Source organism: Neovison vison, chromosome 1 (genome assembly GCF_020171115.1).
Source record: "Neovison vison isolate M4711 chromosome 1, ASM_NN_V1, whole genome shotgun sequence".
Lineage (NCBI taxonomy): Eukaryota > Metazoa > Chordata > Mammalia > Carnivora > Mustelidae > Neogale > Neogale vison.
Window position 1 is genome coordinate 243849913 of NC_058091.1, and position 17933 is coordinate 243867845.

General features: G+C 38.4%; 1 protein-coding gene across 1 annotated transcript in view; it reads right to left on the reverse strand.

Annotated features, from left to right (window-relative positions):
• Window positions 1–1718: 1718 nt before the first annotated feature.
• DDX46 (DEAD-box helicase 46) overlaps window positions 1719–17933 on the reverse strand; it is a 70657-nt gene continuing 54442 nt past the window's right edge. Inside the window, exons 19-23 of the mRNA XM_044227310.1 lie at window positions 15437–15613; window positions 13421–13639; window positions 12963–13107; window positions 4805–4878; window positions 1719–3555 (exon numbers count right to left, since the gene is read on the reverse strand). Of these exons, the coding sequence (XP_044083245.1) occupies window positions 3508–3555; window positions 4805–4878; window positions 12963–13107; window positions 13421–13639; window positions 15437–15613 (663 nt within the window). The 3' untranslated portion in view covers window positions 1719–3507. The remainder of the gene's footprint in view (window positions 3556–4804; window positions 4879–12962; window positions 13108–13420; window positions 13640–15436; window positions 15614–17933) is intronic.

A 17933-nucleotide genomic window follows, 5' to 3' on the forward strand; every position in this document is an offset into this window, starting at 1 on the left:
TTGAACACACAACTCTTGATCTCAGGGTTGTGAATTCTGGGTGAAGAGATTATTTTAAAATAAAATCTTAAAAAAAAAAAAAAAAGTTAATTCCTCTCCAGTCATGTGATTTGACAGTATGCACTTACAAGTACACAAACACCAGCTTAGCCAGAAGACACTATAAAGGTGAGATCACGAATATTGCAGGGATTTTGCAAAGAAAATGTTTGTTTACGGGGCGCCTGGGTGGCTCAGTGGGTTAAAGCCTCTGCCTTTGGCTCAGGTCATGATCCCAGGGTCCTGGGATGGAGCCCCGCATCGAGCTCTCTGCTCAGCAGGGAGCCTGCTTCCTCCTCCCTCTCTCTCTGCCTGCCTCTCTGCCTACTTGTGATCTCTGTCAAATAAAATAAATAAAAATCTTTAAAAAAAGAAAATGTTTGTTTACAATTTTCCTCCATATTTCTTCTTGGATTCCTGCCTGAGGAAAATTTTAAGTTGATAACTGGAGGGGGGGAAAATAACCTTCAAATAGCTGTAATTGAAACCACCAGGGGATCTTTAACTAGGGAGGGAAATGTAGCCATCTTTAGCTCTGGAGAACTTGCCTAACATTAAGCAGCAAGATGCTGATCATATTCCCAAGCCAAAGAGCCCACTCAAGAGAGATCTTATTAAGGCTTTTTGATGATTATATTACCTAAAATGAATAAAAAGATAAGACATCCCCTCCACTCCTCCACACATATTCATTCACTCTTTGTCTTTATATTTACATACCCATCTTAACTTCAGCTTTTTGTGCCAGAAGCAGAAGGCACCAAAAAATACCAGCATATTCCAATTCTTAAAACTATGTACCAAACTGAAGAACGAGTAGCTCCAGATCGCAATCCAAGAGGAAGCATCTGACCTCAAGGATCACCCTGGGCTAGCTACTTAGTCTCGCCTGCTTTAAGAGCTTTGCATCCATCATCAATAAAGTAACAAAAATATAACATTTTACTAAACAAAGTGTAGCTTTCTATCCTAGAATTCAACTACCATTTCCCCCCCAGGTCCCATCTTAAGCACTATGTTATCTGTTAGTAAATGACCTCAGCGGATGGTTTTATAAAGGAAAGGAAGGCACCACAGGGAAAAGAGCTCACGCATAGCTTAAGTTACAACTCTGGAGGTTTTGCTTTCTAGTCTGTGATCCCTACAGTGCTAATATGCTATTTAGGAACAGATCCCACAGTTGGCTTTATAGGATTTATAAATCCCAGGTACTTAAGGGCTGGTTCTGCTCAAACAACTTCACATGTCCAGTCTGCCTGCCTCAGAGGAAGGACTGCAGTCTCAGGTGCACTGTGACTCCCAGCTGACCACCATCTGTACACCAACGAGGCTGGTAAGACATGAAACATATCAAATAATAAAGTGTCTACAATGACTTGGAAAGAACTTAGCCATCATTGTTAAATTCTATACTTCCATTTTGTAAAACAAGTGCACTGTAACACAATGCCAACTGGCACATGAACTATTATTTCACCTATCGCCTGTATTATACCAAATGCAAACAAAATCTAAGACTAAGAGGCTTCTTCAGGAAGATATTTTTGGATAGAACTGTATATTCTGAGCCGTAGGACTGCCAGAATTTTTAATAAAGATACAGAGTACAATACTCCTTTCACATACCTACCATGTAAACAAAATTAGAGCAACAGCATAAAACATTTCAGCGGAGATAATTTTTGGAAACTGTAGGTTGAATTAACTTTATTTTATAAGGAATTTAGAAAACACGAGCAGATACTGATACTGCATTAAAAAACCATTTAGTCTGTACATCATTCTGATTTAAAAAATCAAAGAGTCAGTGTGACACTAAAAATTGTTTTAACAGAGAAATGTGTTTCACTTTAGGACAAAATACTATCAGTGTTTTATTACAACTAGATATACAAACATAAAGGTAGTAATGCTAAAATGATATAAAACTCTGAATCTCAAAGTGATCCAGGAGGCTGAAGGGAGCACCAATTGTCACCAAAGTGAGACTGCCACATTATTCTATCAAAAAAGAAAAAAAAAAAATCACTAGGTAATAAAAATAAGCAAATAAATAAAAGGAAAGGAAAAGTAACCCAAGATGCCTGCATTTCAGAGTAAATGATTTATCTGGTTCTCCTGTTACATGTGTCTTGTTTGTTTTCTTCTTCTAAGAAAGAAAGTAGATATGAAAGGAATCTAAGAATATCCCTTAGTTTTTCAGTAAGCATAACAATATATATTGAAGAAATGATTGACAGTCCTTGTCATTTTAACCACTTAATGTACTAAGTATGACTTTAGTATGCTTTATTTTCTTCTTTTTAAAAAACTCTTAAGTCAAGAATATTCAGAAACTTGTCTCTCTTACTTTAAGACATGTATCTATTTAATTCCTGGCTATTTTCTTTTTTTCAAGAAGTGACAATAATACAAAGTTCTAATACACCAGGAATCTTGAAAAGAATATTGGGTGATCCAATTATAATATTTTAAATTAGAATATTCAGGAAATATATCTGAGGGGTCAAAAATATAATTTATGACTCCCATGAGTTAAATTTCACTGAGAGATGCTTAAATCTAAGTCTACAACACAGGTATCATTATGCTGGAAATTTTTTAAGAAAGAAAATTCATAACCTACTCAATAATCTTGGAGAAAATGTGGATTAAAATTATTGTGTTTCTATGTACAGATGTATAAACAAACACTTTCTGGGGGGGGGCGGAGGAGGAAACAATATTTCTAGGCTATAAATCATTTTCTTTTAAGGAAGATTAAAAAAGATTTAGTAGCTAGACACAGAGACAGAGGTTGTGAGGGGGAACCTAAGAGGAGTAAATACTAAAACTCTTTGCAGTGTAAAGAAATGCAAAAACCTCTTATACTACAAATATTTAATTTTATAAAACCAAAAAGCAGTCCAACTATTGTCCATTTATGATGATAAAATTGAAACAAAAACTGAAACATTTTGTAAAAATTCTATTATAACATTCTTAAGCCCAGTTCATATTGTCCCATGGAGTCAAGTAAGATTTAAGCTGAGGGTGGGGGGTGAGGGGGCACGGACACAAAATTAGAAAATTTTACCTTTTTTTGAGAAGATGATCACAATTTCATTTCAAGAGGATAAGGTGAAGAGCCCCTTAGTGACTTGTATACTTTATTACTGTCAATATAAAGTCCAAATATTTCCATTTTTTTAAACTTCTGGAATATTATCCAGATATTTAAAATATTGATATTTAAAGTTTACATTAAAGGACATAATACACTGAAAACAGGCCTCCTTTAAATACAGTTTGATAATTCTGGTGGTACTTACTGAAAGAAGATTTCTTTAGCAAATACTGGTTTCATATATTTAAAAAAAATCAGCAAGACAGAATTTTAAAAATCTTAATTTACAATACATTGTAAACTGGAGACAACTGCCACATGTGTCACAGACCAGCACAAGTAAAAAGTTTTTTCCGGATGTTTTATAAGACTTTGTATCTTCCTTTATTTGTTGGTTGGTATGAATTTTGCTAAAAGAGAAAAAAGGTGCATACTCAGAAAAAAGCAAAGGAAGAAAAAAATACATGTCAAAGGCATTTCCTTTCCAAACTTACAGCATTATCAGATATTTTGAACAGAAAATGTTAGTATTATACTGAGGAAGGAAAAACTCCTCAATAACCAATCATCTGTGTTCATGTGACTACTCTTAGCAGTTTTGAACAAACTAATGGTGGTGGCAACAAGGTTCTTTATCACTTCTTGGTGAAACAGTCTTAAAAGCCCTTGAATCAAAGGTTGTTTTCCGAAAAAAAGAAAGAAAAAGAAAAAAATTTCTTCTTCCTTCCTGTTTTGTGTAGCTTCTATTCTTTAAACCTTTTATCACCCCAAAGAAAGTTCTGTAAGGGGAATTGTAGAAAAGGCCTCCAAAACACATTTATGGAGAAAGGACAAAGTGTCCTTTCAAAGGGCCTTCACCCAGTGTATATATTATAGGGAGCTTACAAACTTCAACTGGCACTAAAGACACAGGGATGGGGGCAACTAGGTGGCTCAGCTGATTAAGCATCTGGACTTTTGATTTCAGCTCAGGATCAAGCCCTGAGGCCGGCTTCACACTCAGCTGGGAGTTTGCTTCTCTCCCTCTGCTCCTCCTCTGCCTCACATGCATGCTCTCCAAAGCAAATAAATAAATCTTAAAAAAAAGAAAAAAAAAAAGGACACAGGGATACGTTCACCTTCTTTGGGAAGGTGATCTGTAAGAGGATGCCTTTTCCATGGCCTAACCCCTTTGGAAAATTATTTAGCAAAACTTACATAAACCTAACTACATCTATACTACAACTAGCAATTCAACTCCAAGGTATATACCCAAGAGAAAAGCATACTGATATATACAAAAGAGACATGAAAGACAATTAATTACTGCTACATGCAACAACATGGATTTCCTCCAAGTAATGTTGAGTCAAAGAAATTAGATATAAAAGAATACACAGCAATCAATCCACTTAAATGGAGTTCAAAAATAGGTGCAACTAATCTATCATGTTAAAAGTCAGAATACTGTTACATTTGGGGGAGGGGTGTGTGGGTGTCTTCTTGAATGCTGGTATTATACTATGTTACTTGATCTGGACAGAGATGACATCAGTGTGCTTCCTTTGTGAGAATTCACCAAGCTATACGTTTATGACTTGTGTAATTTTCTGAATTTATATTATAGTTCAATAAAATATTTACTAAAAAAGTAGGAAAGTCTTTGAGGTTTTCACTCACCAGCCGAATCAGCTCTTCTTTTATAAGCCTGGTGATTTCTGCCTTTGCTTTCTGCACAGCCAGTTCATTGGCACCTGGTAATGAGAGGAAAGCGTTATTTGATTACTAGAATTACACTGGATGTTTATCCATGTCACAGAGATCCAAAAGGAAATACTGTAGATGACTTTTTTTAAAAGATTTTATTTATTTATTTGACATAGAGAGACACAGCAAGAGAGAGCACACAAGCAGGCAGAGTGGGAGAGGGAGAAGCAGACTTCCCACCAAGCAGGGAGCCTGACGCAGGGTTCAATCCCAGGACCCTGGGATCATGACCTGAGTGGAAGGCAGGCAGATGCTTAACAACTGAGCCACCCAGGTGCCCCTATAGATGACTTTTAAAAACACTGTACTGCCTGCCAATATAGCCTTTCAGAACCTGGTGGAACATCATCCACATTATATAATGGCTGCTTATTATTCGGATTCCTTTTAGAGTTTCAAATATAACCAATGAGATCACATTACATGTGGTGTTAAGAGTTCCTGGTTGGGGGGAAGGGAATGGGGCGCCTGGAGTTAAGTGTCCAACTCTTGTTTCCATTCAGGTCATGATCTCAGGGTCATGAGCTCAAGCTCCTCATCCTACTCCACACTCAGCAGGGAGTCTGTTTGAGATTCTCTCTTGCTCTCCCTCTGCCCCTCCTGCTCGTGCTCTCTCCCCCAAATTAATAAATAAATCTTAAAAGAAAAAAAAAGAGAGGGGCGCCTGGGTGGATCAGTTAGTTGGACTGCCTTCGGCTCAGGTCATGATCCTGGAGTCCCAGGATCGAGTCCCATATCAGGCTCCCAGCTCCATGAGGAGTCTGCTTCTCCCTCTGACTTTCTCCTCGCTCATGTTCTGTCTCTCTCTTAAATAAATAAATAAAATCTTAAAAAAAAAAAAAAAGAAAAAAAAAGAGTTCTTGGTATGATTAAAAAGAGCAAAGAAAAATATGATTAATACTTTGTCCAAAAGAGACTAAGAATAAAAGTTGAAGAGAAATATAAACTCCTTGGTTCATTTATTTAATAAATACTTATTGGACATTTATTATATTCCCTAAGGTGGAGGACTATCCAAATTAAAAGAGAAGTGGTGCTATGGAATATTTTATGAAGGGAATCCCATGTGCAATAGTACAAATGAGGAAAGGCATGCTTAGGGGTGCCTGGGCAGCTCAGTTGGTTAAGTGCCTGCTTCAGCTCAGGTCATGATCCCAGGGTTCTAGGATCAGGCTCCTCATCAGGCTCCCTCCTTAGCAGGGAGCCTGCTTCTCTCTCTCTTTCTCCCTCCCTGCTGGTGCTCTCTCTCTCTCCTAAATAAATAAGCTAGGAAAAAAAAAAAAAAAAAGGCATGCTTAATTACTGAGAGGTATACTGTGGTTGGGAAAGAACACAGCAAGATAGCCCAGAGGATAAGGGGGTCTGGAGACATTCATTCATTCAGTTATTTTAATTCAAGAAATACGAAGTTCTCACCATGTATGATATAGACTGAGAGATTCATTATACAAAGAACTCATTCATGCTCTTTATGATCTTGCAGACTGTTAGAAAAACAAACTTGTAAAGATATTATAACAGAATGAGAAGGTAGGAAGCAGTCTATCAGAATGACTTCCAAATATCATTCCTTACAAAAACCTCTCTCTCAGTTCTCCAGGCAGAGTTAAATGGCAAAGAGTTGCGAAGCAAATAAATTAAGAATAAAGCAGATACTAAACCCAAGAGGAAAAACAGGTATTATCAGCACTGATGGTAGATGAAACTCAATTCCGAGACTACTGTACTTCAAGTGCTCATGTGACATCCATCTGGAAATGTCAGTTAAAGCCAATGGAAATATGGACCAGAAGTAGAGACGTGGAGATGAGAGAGCCATGAAGAGTAGCGTGGAAGGATCTAAAGCCAAGGGACAATGCCAGGGAACAGGTAAATCTAGATAGGTAGCACACACCAAAAATAAATAAATAAATAAAAGAATAATAAATAAACAAAAGCTAAAAAAGGGGGCCAGCTGGGTGGCTCAGTCGATTAAGGATCTAACTCTTGGTTTCAGCTCAGGTCATGATCTGAGGGTCATGAGATCAAGCTCCACGTCGGGTTCTGCGCTGAGTGTGCAGCCTCCTTAAGATTCTTTCTCTCCCTCTGCCCCACAATCCCCCACCCCGGCCAAAAACCCAAAATAAACAAAGAAAATAAAATAATAATTAAAAAAATAAAAGTAGATAGGTAGCTTAGTGTAAATTGATAAAAATGAAAGACCTGTACCAACAGAATAGAAATGAAGAACTAGGAGTGAAATGTTAAACACTATGAAAACTAGAGATGCAATGTAGAAAACTGTATTTATCTTTTTTTTTTTTTTAAGATTTTATTTATTTATTTGACAGAGAGAAAGAGCACAAGTAGCAGAGAGGCAGGCAGAGAGGGAGGGGGAAGCAGGCTCCCTGCTAAGCAGAGAGCCCGATGTGGGGCTCAATCCCAGGGGCCTGGGATCATGACCGGAGCCGAAGGCAGACACTTAACTGACTGAGCCACCCAGGCGTCCCTGTATTTATCATTTTATGTAAGAAAAAGAAATCAGGAAAACAAGCCATAGAATTCCCCTTATTAGACAAAAATGACCTTTTCTGATTCCAAAGAGAACAAAGGAAGGGAGGAGAGGAAGAAAGGAAAGAGATGAAGAAGGAAAAGGAAGAGGAGAGGAGAAATAGCAAGGGGAGGAAGAAGAAGAAACAGTTTAACAATAGGAAGGAAAGAGCCAGGAGTATGGCTGTGAAGTTATAGCAACATATCTAATCTAAATCCTACCTCCACCAGCCAGCAACCGCACATTTTAAAGCTGTGGGTGCTGGAAGAGAAGAGAGATGGATGAAAGAAAACAAAAGGGTAGAATCAAGAGCACAAAAGGGTAGAATCAAAAGCAAAAAGCCAGATTAAAAATTACAACCAAAATAAAATTCAGGAGGAAAATATGATACTCGGCATGAGTTGGTGTGAAGCTTGTTGATATTCTGTGCTGTTTTAAAAAGAAAGAAAATGACACTCTCACCTAAATCCAAATAGAAGAATAATTTTCCTATTTTAGTTAGAGCCCGACCATTTGGACCAGTTTAAAGTTTTGACTTATAAAGCCTCTTTAGGTAATAGGTTACATATGTTTATAAGCTGCCATGGAAAAGAGGCATTTCCTTTCATTGGTCCTAAAACAACTCTGGCTGCTTTTAAGGGATTCTCCACTAGTAAAAAGAGAGGGTCACAAAACAGGCTATAAATTATACAGGATGGCTAGGCACCTAAGTCCTTCCTGTTCTCCTTCCCGCTGCCTGGTGGGAGGCCTGAAACTGCTGACCCACACAGAGCCTCCAAGGAGCCAGGCATTAGTGTCCCTCCAATTACAGAACTAGAAACAGATGACACAAGGCTCCTTCCAACACCTGTTTTCATCCTATTAGAGTTCAGTTGATTTGGCTGGAGTTTCAAAAACTAAAAAATCTTTTAAAAAACTAATCATCCATGAAAATCTCAAAGCTTTGGATCATTTTAATTACTAATGTCCAGTCCTTAACCATCACTATAGCTCTAGAAATCTAAAGATTCATTTTCGACAAGATTACCTTATTGCACAGGGTTTGGAAAAGGCTGGTTTAGGTTATAAAAATTAGATGTTATTTCCCAAGTACAAGTGGACAATGGAGAGAAATGACCAGAAGCATTCTACATGGATGGAAAAGTAAAGCAGAAGCTGTGGGCTTCTCACTTCACTTAGCAGTAGAGGAGATATGTTCTGATAAAGTTCTATGTAAGATGAATCTTGATATATTACTTATATATACTAAACATAATTACTTTTAAATTCAAGAATTACACAGAGGATCCTTTTTCAAAGCAAATGCCCCTGATTTACATCTCTGATTTACGTCTTTATAAGGCAGGCATTTAAAAGTATTAGTTTTGCTTAAATGACACCCATGATATTCAAGCTGAAAATAAAAGGATCACTGCATATATACCAAGGGTTTTATCATCAGATTCCACTGGAAGACACTGTGTCTCCAACCTGTATGGTCTAAAGAACAACAGAGTAGGGGAGACCTGTCCAGTTCCAGGTGCAGAAAGATGTCAGTGTAACTTTTTCTCTCCTTAAAGCGCTAGGTGCCAGCTATCTTCATTTTACTACACAATAAGGAAAAGTATCACATGATTTAGAAACACAGCCACTGGTAGAACAAAAGTCTTTCGGGACACATAAAAGGATGCATATAAAAACCTGACTTAGGGGCCCCTGGGTGGCTCAGTGGTTAAGCCACTGCCTTAGGCTTAGGTCATGATCTCGGAGTCCTGGGATGGAGTCCCGCATGGAGCTCTCTGCTCAGCAGGGAGCCTGCTTCCCTCTCTCTCTCTCTCTGCCTGCCTCTCTGTCTACTTGTAATTTCTCTCTGTCAAATAAATAAATAAAATCTTTAAAAATAAATAAATAAATAAATAAATTAAATTAAATAAAAAAAAATAAAAACCTGACTTAGTAAAAGTCACAATCACGAAAAAAACCTCCCCAAAACCCATGGAATTTGCTTAGCTCTAGCTCTACATCCTTTGTATACCATTTTTAAATATGCATGAATCTTAAATATGCGTGCATTTTAAAATATGCATGACGCCGGGATCATGACCTGAGCCGAAGGCAGCTGCCCAACCAACTGAGCCACCCAGGCGTCCCAACGGCAGAATGGAAATAACAGGGAACATATAAAGGCTGCATTCAAGTTTCCCTACTGCCACAATTCATCATTAACTTTTTTTTAAAAAAATTTTATTTATTTATCTGACAGACTGAGATCACCAGTAGGCGGAGAGGCAGGCAGAGAGAGAGGAGGAAACAGGCTCCCCACTGAGCAGAGAGCCTGATGTGGGGCTCAATCCCAGAACCCTGGGATCATGACCTGAGCTGAAGGCAGAGGCTTTAATCCACTGAGCCACCCAGGCGCCCCTCATCATTAACTTTAAAAGATCCTATAGTGGGGCACCTGGGTGGCTCAGTGGGTTAAAGCCTCTGCTTTCGGCTCAGATCATGGTCCCAGGGTTCTGGGATCGAGCCCCGCATCGGGTTCTCTGCTCAGCAGGGAGCCTGCTTCCCTTCCTCTCTCTGCCTGCCTCTCTGCCTACTTGTGATCTATCTGTCAAATAAATAAATAAAATCTTTAAAAAAAAAAAAAAAGGTCCTATAGTGGGGGCGCCTGGGTGGCTCAGTGGATTAAAGCCTCTGCCTTCAGCTCAGGTCATGATCCCAGGGTTCTGGGATCGAACCTCACATCAGGCTCTCTGCTCAGTGGGGAGCCTGTTTCCTCCTCTCTCTCTGCCTGCCTCTCTGCCTACTGGTGATCTCAGTCTGTCAGATAAATAAAATCTTTTTAATAAATAAATAAAATAAAATAAAAGGTCCTATAGTGAGAGTGCATCAGTGAAAATGGCAGAGCTTCGAACTCCAAAAGCCTGTCCTTTGACAAAAAGTGAATAAATTTATAAAAACCTGAAATCACCTGTATCAGAACTCTGGAAACTAATCAAAAGTTTATAGTAACCAGGAAAATACTTAATAAAGAAAGAAAAAAAACCCCAGCATAATCTAGGCAACAGCACTTTTTAGTACTTTAACGTACTCTGACCCTATCTTGCACTTTTGGCCAGGAAATTATTTCTACTTAGGGGTAGACAGGATACTCACTATTTCTCTTCTTGTGTCTTTATGCTAAGATACCACACAAAAACAACTGAGGTGACCAATTCATAGGAAAGTGGCTGAACAGGCACAGAACTAATTAACTTTTAGTCATGTTGGTGGGATGGAAAGAATCAAATCCTAAGAATCAAATCATCTGTAGATTATACTCAGTATAGAACTTACCTAAAATTAAAAGTCTTCACAAAATCAAATGCCAAAATGTAACAAAGAACAAACTAACACTGTCACTAACAATGACAAAATTTATTTACAATATACTTACAATGGATACCTTCTAATGATCTTCCCAACAATAAACTTTAGAGAAAAGCTAACCATTACAGTAGCTACTAGCCATGTATGTGGCTATTTAAATTTAACTTAATAAAAATTGGGGCACCTGGCTGGCTCAGTCAGTAGAGCATGCAACTCTTGATCTCACAGTCATGAGTTTGAACCCCACAGTGGGTGTAGAGATTACTTAAAAAAATAAAAAATCAGGGGTCCCTGGGTGGCTGAGAGGGTTAATCCTCTGCCATCGGCTCCGGTTGTGACCTCAGGGTCCTGAGATGGAGCCCCACATTGGGCTTTCTGCTCGGCAGGGAGCCTGCTTCCCCTCTATCTCTGACTCTTTGCCTGCTTGTGATGTCTCTTTCTGTGTGTCAAATAAACAAATAAAATATTTTAAAAAATCAAATGTGAAGGGTGCCTGGGTGGCTCAGTGGATTAAAGCCTCTGCCTTCGGCTCAAGTCATGATCCCAGGGTCCTGGGATCAAGCCCCGCATCAGGCTCTCTGCTCAGCAGGAAGCCTGCTTCCTCCTCTCTCTCTGCCTACTTGTGATCTCTGTCAAATAAATAAATAAAAAGTCTTAAAAAAAAAATCAAATATGAATTCCTTTACAAAATTAAATAAGATTTGCAAATTTCAGTCACACTGGCCATATTCTGAGTGCTCCACAGCCATTACAGAGCCTTCCCTTGGACAGTGCAGCTTTTAAGAGATCAAATAGAGGATAGGTCTGTCAAGCAATACTTTGTATCCTGAAGACAAACGACTTTGAGGCCTAATCAGATGCATTACTCAAAAAATTTATTAAGTGTTTACCATCTGCTCTAAGAACAGAGCAGATGATAAAGTCACTACATCCACGAACTCAAATTGCTGGGGGAGGTGGAAACACAGACAAGTAAAAATATACTACAATTTCTGTGAGTACTGTGAAGAAAAATAAACCGGTAAAGAGCTAGGATGAGGTAAGGTTTCTTTTCTCAGAAGTGATGTGTGCACCTCAAAGTAACTAGGCTAGTGCCTGAGATAATACACAGTGTGAGAAAGGGTCCTCTGGAGCCATCAAAGCCCTTTAAAGCACTAAGTATTTGGTGTATAAGCTCCAAATATACTTGGAGTATAAGCTCCAAGTCCACAAACTTGGAGCTTACAAAACACACAGAATGAACCTCTCCACAGCTCCAAAACCAGGATGCAACAAATATTTAGTTCATTAAATAGATGAAGTGGATCTGACTGGTCTACACTTGTAAGTCTACTACAAAGATACTCAGATTAAATATAAATGAAGAGACGCAAGTGGTCCTACTATGCAGTGGGAGAATACATTGGGGAAAAATACAAATGGAAACTCTTTCAAACTCATTCGTGAATGTGTGAAAGAAAGTTAAAAACCAAATCTGATTGGGGTGCATGGGTGGCTCACTAAGTTAAGCATCCAACTCTTAGTTTAGGTTCAGGTCATGAGATCTAATCCTGAGTATGGCTCCATGCTCAGAAAGGAGTGTGCTTGAGACTCTCTCCCCTTCCCTCTCCCTCTGCTACTCTCCCTGCTCGTGTGCACCCCCACACCACACAATTTCTCAAACAAATAAAATCTAAAAACAAAACAAAACAAAACACACAAAAAAACCCAAATCTGATCACTCTATATGATACTTGTATACTTTGTGTTAAGATATCATCCGTCCTCGGTTTTCTTTTAAGGATATGCAAGAGCTTTAATGGGCACAATTTCACAGGGACTACTTGCTTGGATAAACATTCATTACGTGAGCTAATATACTGATTTATTTTCTAACATAAACTTTGGCCAGAATATTCTACTTATTAGAAGCATAAACACATCGGTCCTTAAAATGCGTGTTTTCTTTTAGAGTGATTCTCTAATTTGACTGAACCTTCAAGATTAAAAGAGTTCCATATACAGATCATTGACCTCTCTATATATACTCAATTACTAAATAAAGACCTTAAATGATATATAAAATTATTTTTTTCTTGGAAGTGTTCCTTATTTTTTTTCGATCAAGAACTGACCTTATAGTCTCTCCATGCCTGTTGCATCTATATCAACTCTAACCTAACTCAAGACTACAATAGAACAGCCAATACATACTTTCAATTGCCAAGTAAATTTTCCGCTCTCCTTCTTTAGGTTCTTTTCCAGGTGGAAAATATGTTCCTCTGATTGTAATTGCAGCTTCAGAATATTCACTGATTCTCTGCAAAGCTTCCTTAGAGGTAACTTTCCACCTAGCAGTCTATGAAACAAAGAGTGGGGGAAAAATATCACTTCACAACAGGACAAAAATCTGGTTTATTGACAAAGACTAGGCTAGTTAAATAATATTATGATCAATATCAAGAATATAATTAACACCTTCACATAAAATCATTAGATCCTAATGTTACTAGAATATACTTACATAAATAAAATTTCTATTGTTGTCTCCCTCATCTAAATAAAAAGTGAAGTAGCTATTAAAATGTTCACAGGTTTTAAAGAAGGTATTTTTGCTCCTCAAGAAGAGTTTTTACTCCATGATTTAAAAAAGGTTGAAAACTATTACTTGCCTGTGGGAAGTCATTGATCTCTAATTCTTCCTCGTATCTCTTAAAAGATTCATTCTGTCCACCATCCTGTCTCTCCTCTTCTTGTTTCTCCAAAGGCACATAATTGAGCTTGGCATTAATCTTTTCAGCAAGTTGCTCTGCAATGGTTTTGGCAGACACAGTGGGAGCCAGGATGGTGCCACCTCTGAGAATTGCATTGGTGGCCTGTTGCATCACATCCTGCAGTTAAAGAAGACCTACAGTCAAATCTCAAATGAGGGCAGAGATAAGATCAGGATCCTACCACAAATTATTCTCTGGAAAGCCATTAACTAGAAGCATCTTTCTATTGCAGAGTCCTACTCAAGTGTAATTTAGCAGTACATATTAATAGTTTAATACATCTATCTCCCTTACACTGATGAAAAAAATAAAGAAGATTCAACTCTACTATTAAAAACTCTACTGGATCAAAATTAGGTAACTCTGATATCAAATATAGTAAAATGTTTCTAAAATCATTTACATAACTTTGTGGCTCCTTAGAGTCTCCTCTAAATTAGCAACTTTGTCCACTACCACTGAACTTTCCTCCTCCCACAACCAAAGCCCATGTCCAATAAATGACAGTAAATGACTGACTTACCTTTTTACTTTATTTTCTACTTAAACCTTTTAATTTGAACTTAATTTTACTATATGCCTAATGTGGGCAGAACTCTGTAGGTAGTACATGACTCAAACCTCAAGCTTTTCTAACAATGAGAAGGCGTGGCTATTTGCTTTCACCAGTAAAGAGTTACTAGCAATAATAAACCCAGAGAATATTGGATTAGGCACTATAATCCCCGTTTTTAGAGGAAGTAAGGCATGAGTATAGCAGACATTTCACGGTAACTCACTGGCTAAACACTTGATCTTAGCCAAGCAGCAGAGAAGAGATTCTTGCTGGCTCAACAAAACAAACAGAAACCTGAGACTCTAAACCTCAACTGCAACTGCCTCATTAAGTCAGTGCGCTAGCATCTGGCTTGGTCATTCCAGCTTGGGTGTTACAGTCCTGAAGCTATCCAACCTACTGGACAGAGCGTTCTATAGCTCCACAAACTCTCAAAAACTTCAAAACACTGTTAAAATACACAAACTATTCTTTGGGAATGCTATGAAAGTTTACCCTTTGTTAAAAATTAAGCTGGTAATTTTTTAAAAATTAGGGGTGCCTGGGTGGCTTAGTGGGTTAAGCCTCTGCCTTCAGCTCAGGTCATGATCCCAGCGTCCTGGGATTGAGCCCCATGTTGGGCTCTCTGCTCAATGGGGAGCCTGCTTCCCCTCCTCCCCTGCCTGCCTCTCTGCCTACTTGTGATCTCTGTCAAATAAATAAATAAAAATCTTAAAAAAAAAAAATATTAATAAAAAAAAGCTCTCAAGAGAAATATGGCATGTGAAATATTTAACACATTTTCCACTGGTTAAGCCCATGTTAGTCTGAGTTATGTAACCAGGTATTATGCTTCCAAGGAATTGTTTGTGTGCCCAATAAATCATCCAATAAAAGCAGATCAAAAAAGAAAAAGCAGAGTGGCTGGGTGGCTCAGTCAGTTAAGCAACTGCCTTCGGCTCAGGTCGTGATCCCAGGGTCCTGGAACTGAGCCCCACATAGGGCTCCCTGCTGAATGGGGAGTCTGCTTCCCCTGTGTCCATCCCCCAGCTTGTGCTCTCTCTTTCTCTCTCAAATAAATAAGTAAAATCTTAAAAAAAAAAAAAAAAGGAAAAAGGGAGCTATTTCCTTAAGATTTTGGTAAGCTCAATCAGAATATTACTTTAAAAAACAATCAGCAGCTAACTTCCTTCAGTTAGGAGTTCCAAAATAGGCATTAGGACTTCTGTTAACCATATAAGAGGCATCATCCAAATGCAGTAATTAAAGAACTCTGTATTCAGATTAAGTTAAATTCCCACTAACTCAATGTCTAGAACAAATGGTTCACTTGAGCTGACATAAAAAGTAATGACTAAAACTTGGAACAAATTACTTAATACCTGAGACTCAATGCCCAAATTCTTCTGGGCATTGATTCTAAGAGCCAACCTCTTAGCAATTTCTAATTTCTCAGCATTTCCTGCAGTTGGAGCAGGAACACTGGATGTTCCAGGAGCAGCCATATCTTTAACTCTCTTCTTTGAATTAAACATACTTTCAATTTGTTCATCAATCTAAATAAGAAAAAAAAAGATTAATAAAAATTGGATTAAAAATACCAATTTAGATATATCCACAGAAACTAATAAAGAATATTTCTATCAAAGGACTAGAATTAGACACTTGTATTTATGTTAATTCAACCACACAGACTAACAGGAAAACAGACCAGCTATTTGCTGAGGGTAGCACATTTTAAAAAATAAGTTACTTATGGCAGGAGAAACAAAAAAGAGTAAGAGAAAGAAAACAGAGAATACAATGCCACATGAACCAAGTGAGCACACTCCTAAGTGGTCCAGGAAATACATCCCAGTTTAGCAATTGAGGAATATGTGCTGTCAAGACAGAGCACCCAACATGTTGCAGCTGAGAAGTCACTATGACTTGAGGCTAAATTAAACTGCAATGAAAGAGGCTGGAAAAAGGGCAGTGTAACTCAAGGCCAGCAGGCCACTAAAAATACAGTCAACAGTTCTCAGGGAGAATGGGTCATGTTCCTAAGGCAGGGGTCCCCAAATCCTTCCCAACTTCTAAACGTAAATGGATTTGCCTTAAAAACTGGGTAACAGAAAGGCACCTGGGGGGCTTAGTCGGTTAAGTGTCTGCCTTCAGCTCAGGTCATGATCCTAGGGTCCTGGGGTGGAGCTGCACGACAGGCTCCCTGCTCAATGGGGAGTTGGCTTCTCCCTTTGCCCCCTCCTCACTCATGGTCTCTCGCTCTCTCCCCCAAATAAATAAAAACTTAAAAAAGTATATTGGATAACAAAATCAGAAAATAAGGCTTTACTATTTAATTCCTTTGAAACCAAAAAAGGAAAAAAAGTTAAGGTTGGTTTTCTCACCAAAGCAAGAAAAAAGGATGACTGCTTCAGCTCTTCCAGGAGCCACGTAAGTCCAACTGTAACTGTGTCATCCTGACTGGACACATCTACCTCATAAACTATTTGCATTTCCTTTTAAAGATGCCTTCTGTCCAACAATGACTATTGATAATACCCACTAAAGAGACACAAACCCCTTTTTATACTTAAATTAAGCTAATAAGGCCTCATGTGCTAAAGCTCAAACCCAGGGAAGAACATGGATAAGATTTCAAAAATTAATTAAGTGGGGAACCTGGGTGGCTCAGTCAGTTGAAGCATCTGACTTGTGATTTCAGCTCAGGTCATGATTTCAAGGTTGTGAGACTGAGCCCTGCATAGGGCTCCATGCTCAGTGCTGATTCTGTTTGAGATTCTCTCCCTCCCTCCTTCTGCCCTTCTCCCTACTCATGCTTACTCTGTCTCTCTCACAAATTAATAAATAAGGAAAAAAAAAAACTAACCAGAGAGATTCAATGAGATTCAAAATAATTTTCAAGGTAACAAAAAAAAAAGCTGAGCCTGCGTGGCTCAGTAGGTTAAAGCATATGACTCCTGATTTCTGCTCGGGTCATGATTCTCAGGGTTGTGAGACTGAGCCCTGAGTCAATCTCCATGCAGGTGTGCATCCTGCTTAAGATTCTCTCTCTCCCTCTGCCCCTACCCACCCTAAAAAGAAAATAAAACTAGGAGGTGATTTCAAAGCAAGGTCATCAATTCTTTAATATTCTTCTTCTTCAGTGGAGCTTCTCCTTGAGGGTGGGCTGGACTTAGTGACGTATTTCTAAGAGCCAGAATAAAGTAGTAGTGCTAGTGTGTGACTTTAGACATTAGTCATAAAAGGCCTTAAGGCTTCCTCTTTGCTCACTCCTTCAGCTCAATCACTTTGGGAAAAGCAAACTGCCATGTTGTGAGGACACACAGGCAGAGGAAAGAAAAGAGGTATCCTGCCAACAACACAGTGAGTGAGCCATCTTAAAAGAACATGATCCTGTATCAGTCAAGCCTTCAGATTGCCATGCCCTGGGACACCAGCTTTACTGCAACCTCAGTGAGACCCTAAGCCAGAACTACCAGGCTAAACTAAACTGCTCCTGATCTCCTACCCCCCAAAAAATGTGAGATAATAAATGTTTGTTGTCTTATCTACAAGGTTTTGGATTGATTTGTTACACCATAAGCAAAAACTGTAACACTGACTTAATTAAATTTTAAGTCAGTATGGTATATTAGAAAGAAATGGTGTAGGGTTAATGAGAGATGTGGGGTCTGGTGCTGTCTGAGCTTAACAGGCAATGTGGCTGTGGGCCAAATACAAAAAACAAAAAAACCCAAAACTTCTATGATCAATGATCAAACGTGTTAGAGAATTTCTGAGTTAAACAAGCTTCTTGAATTGAGGATTTTATATATACTTTGATATGCTAATACCATTACCAGTGGTATACACTAGGAAGAGTTTCCAAAAATT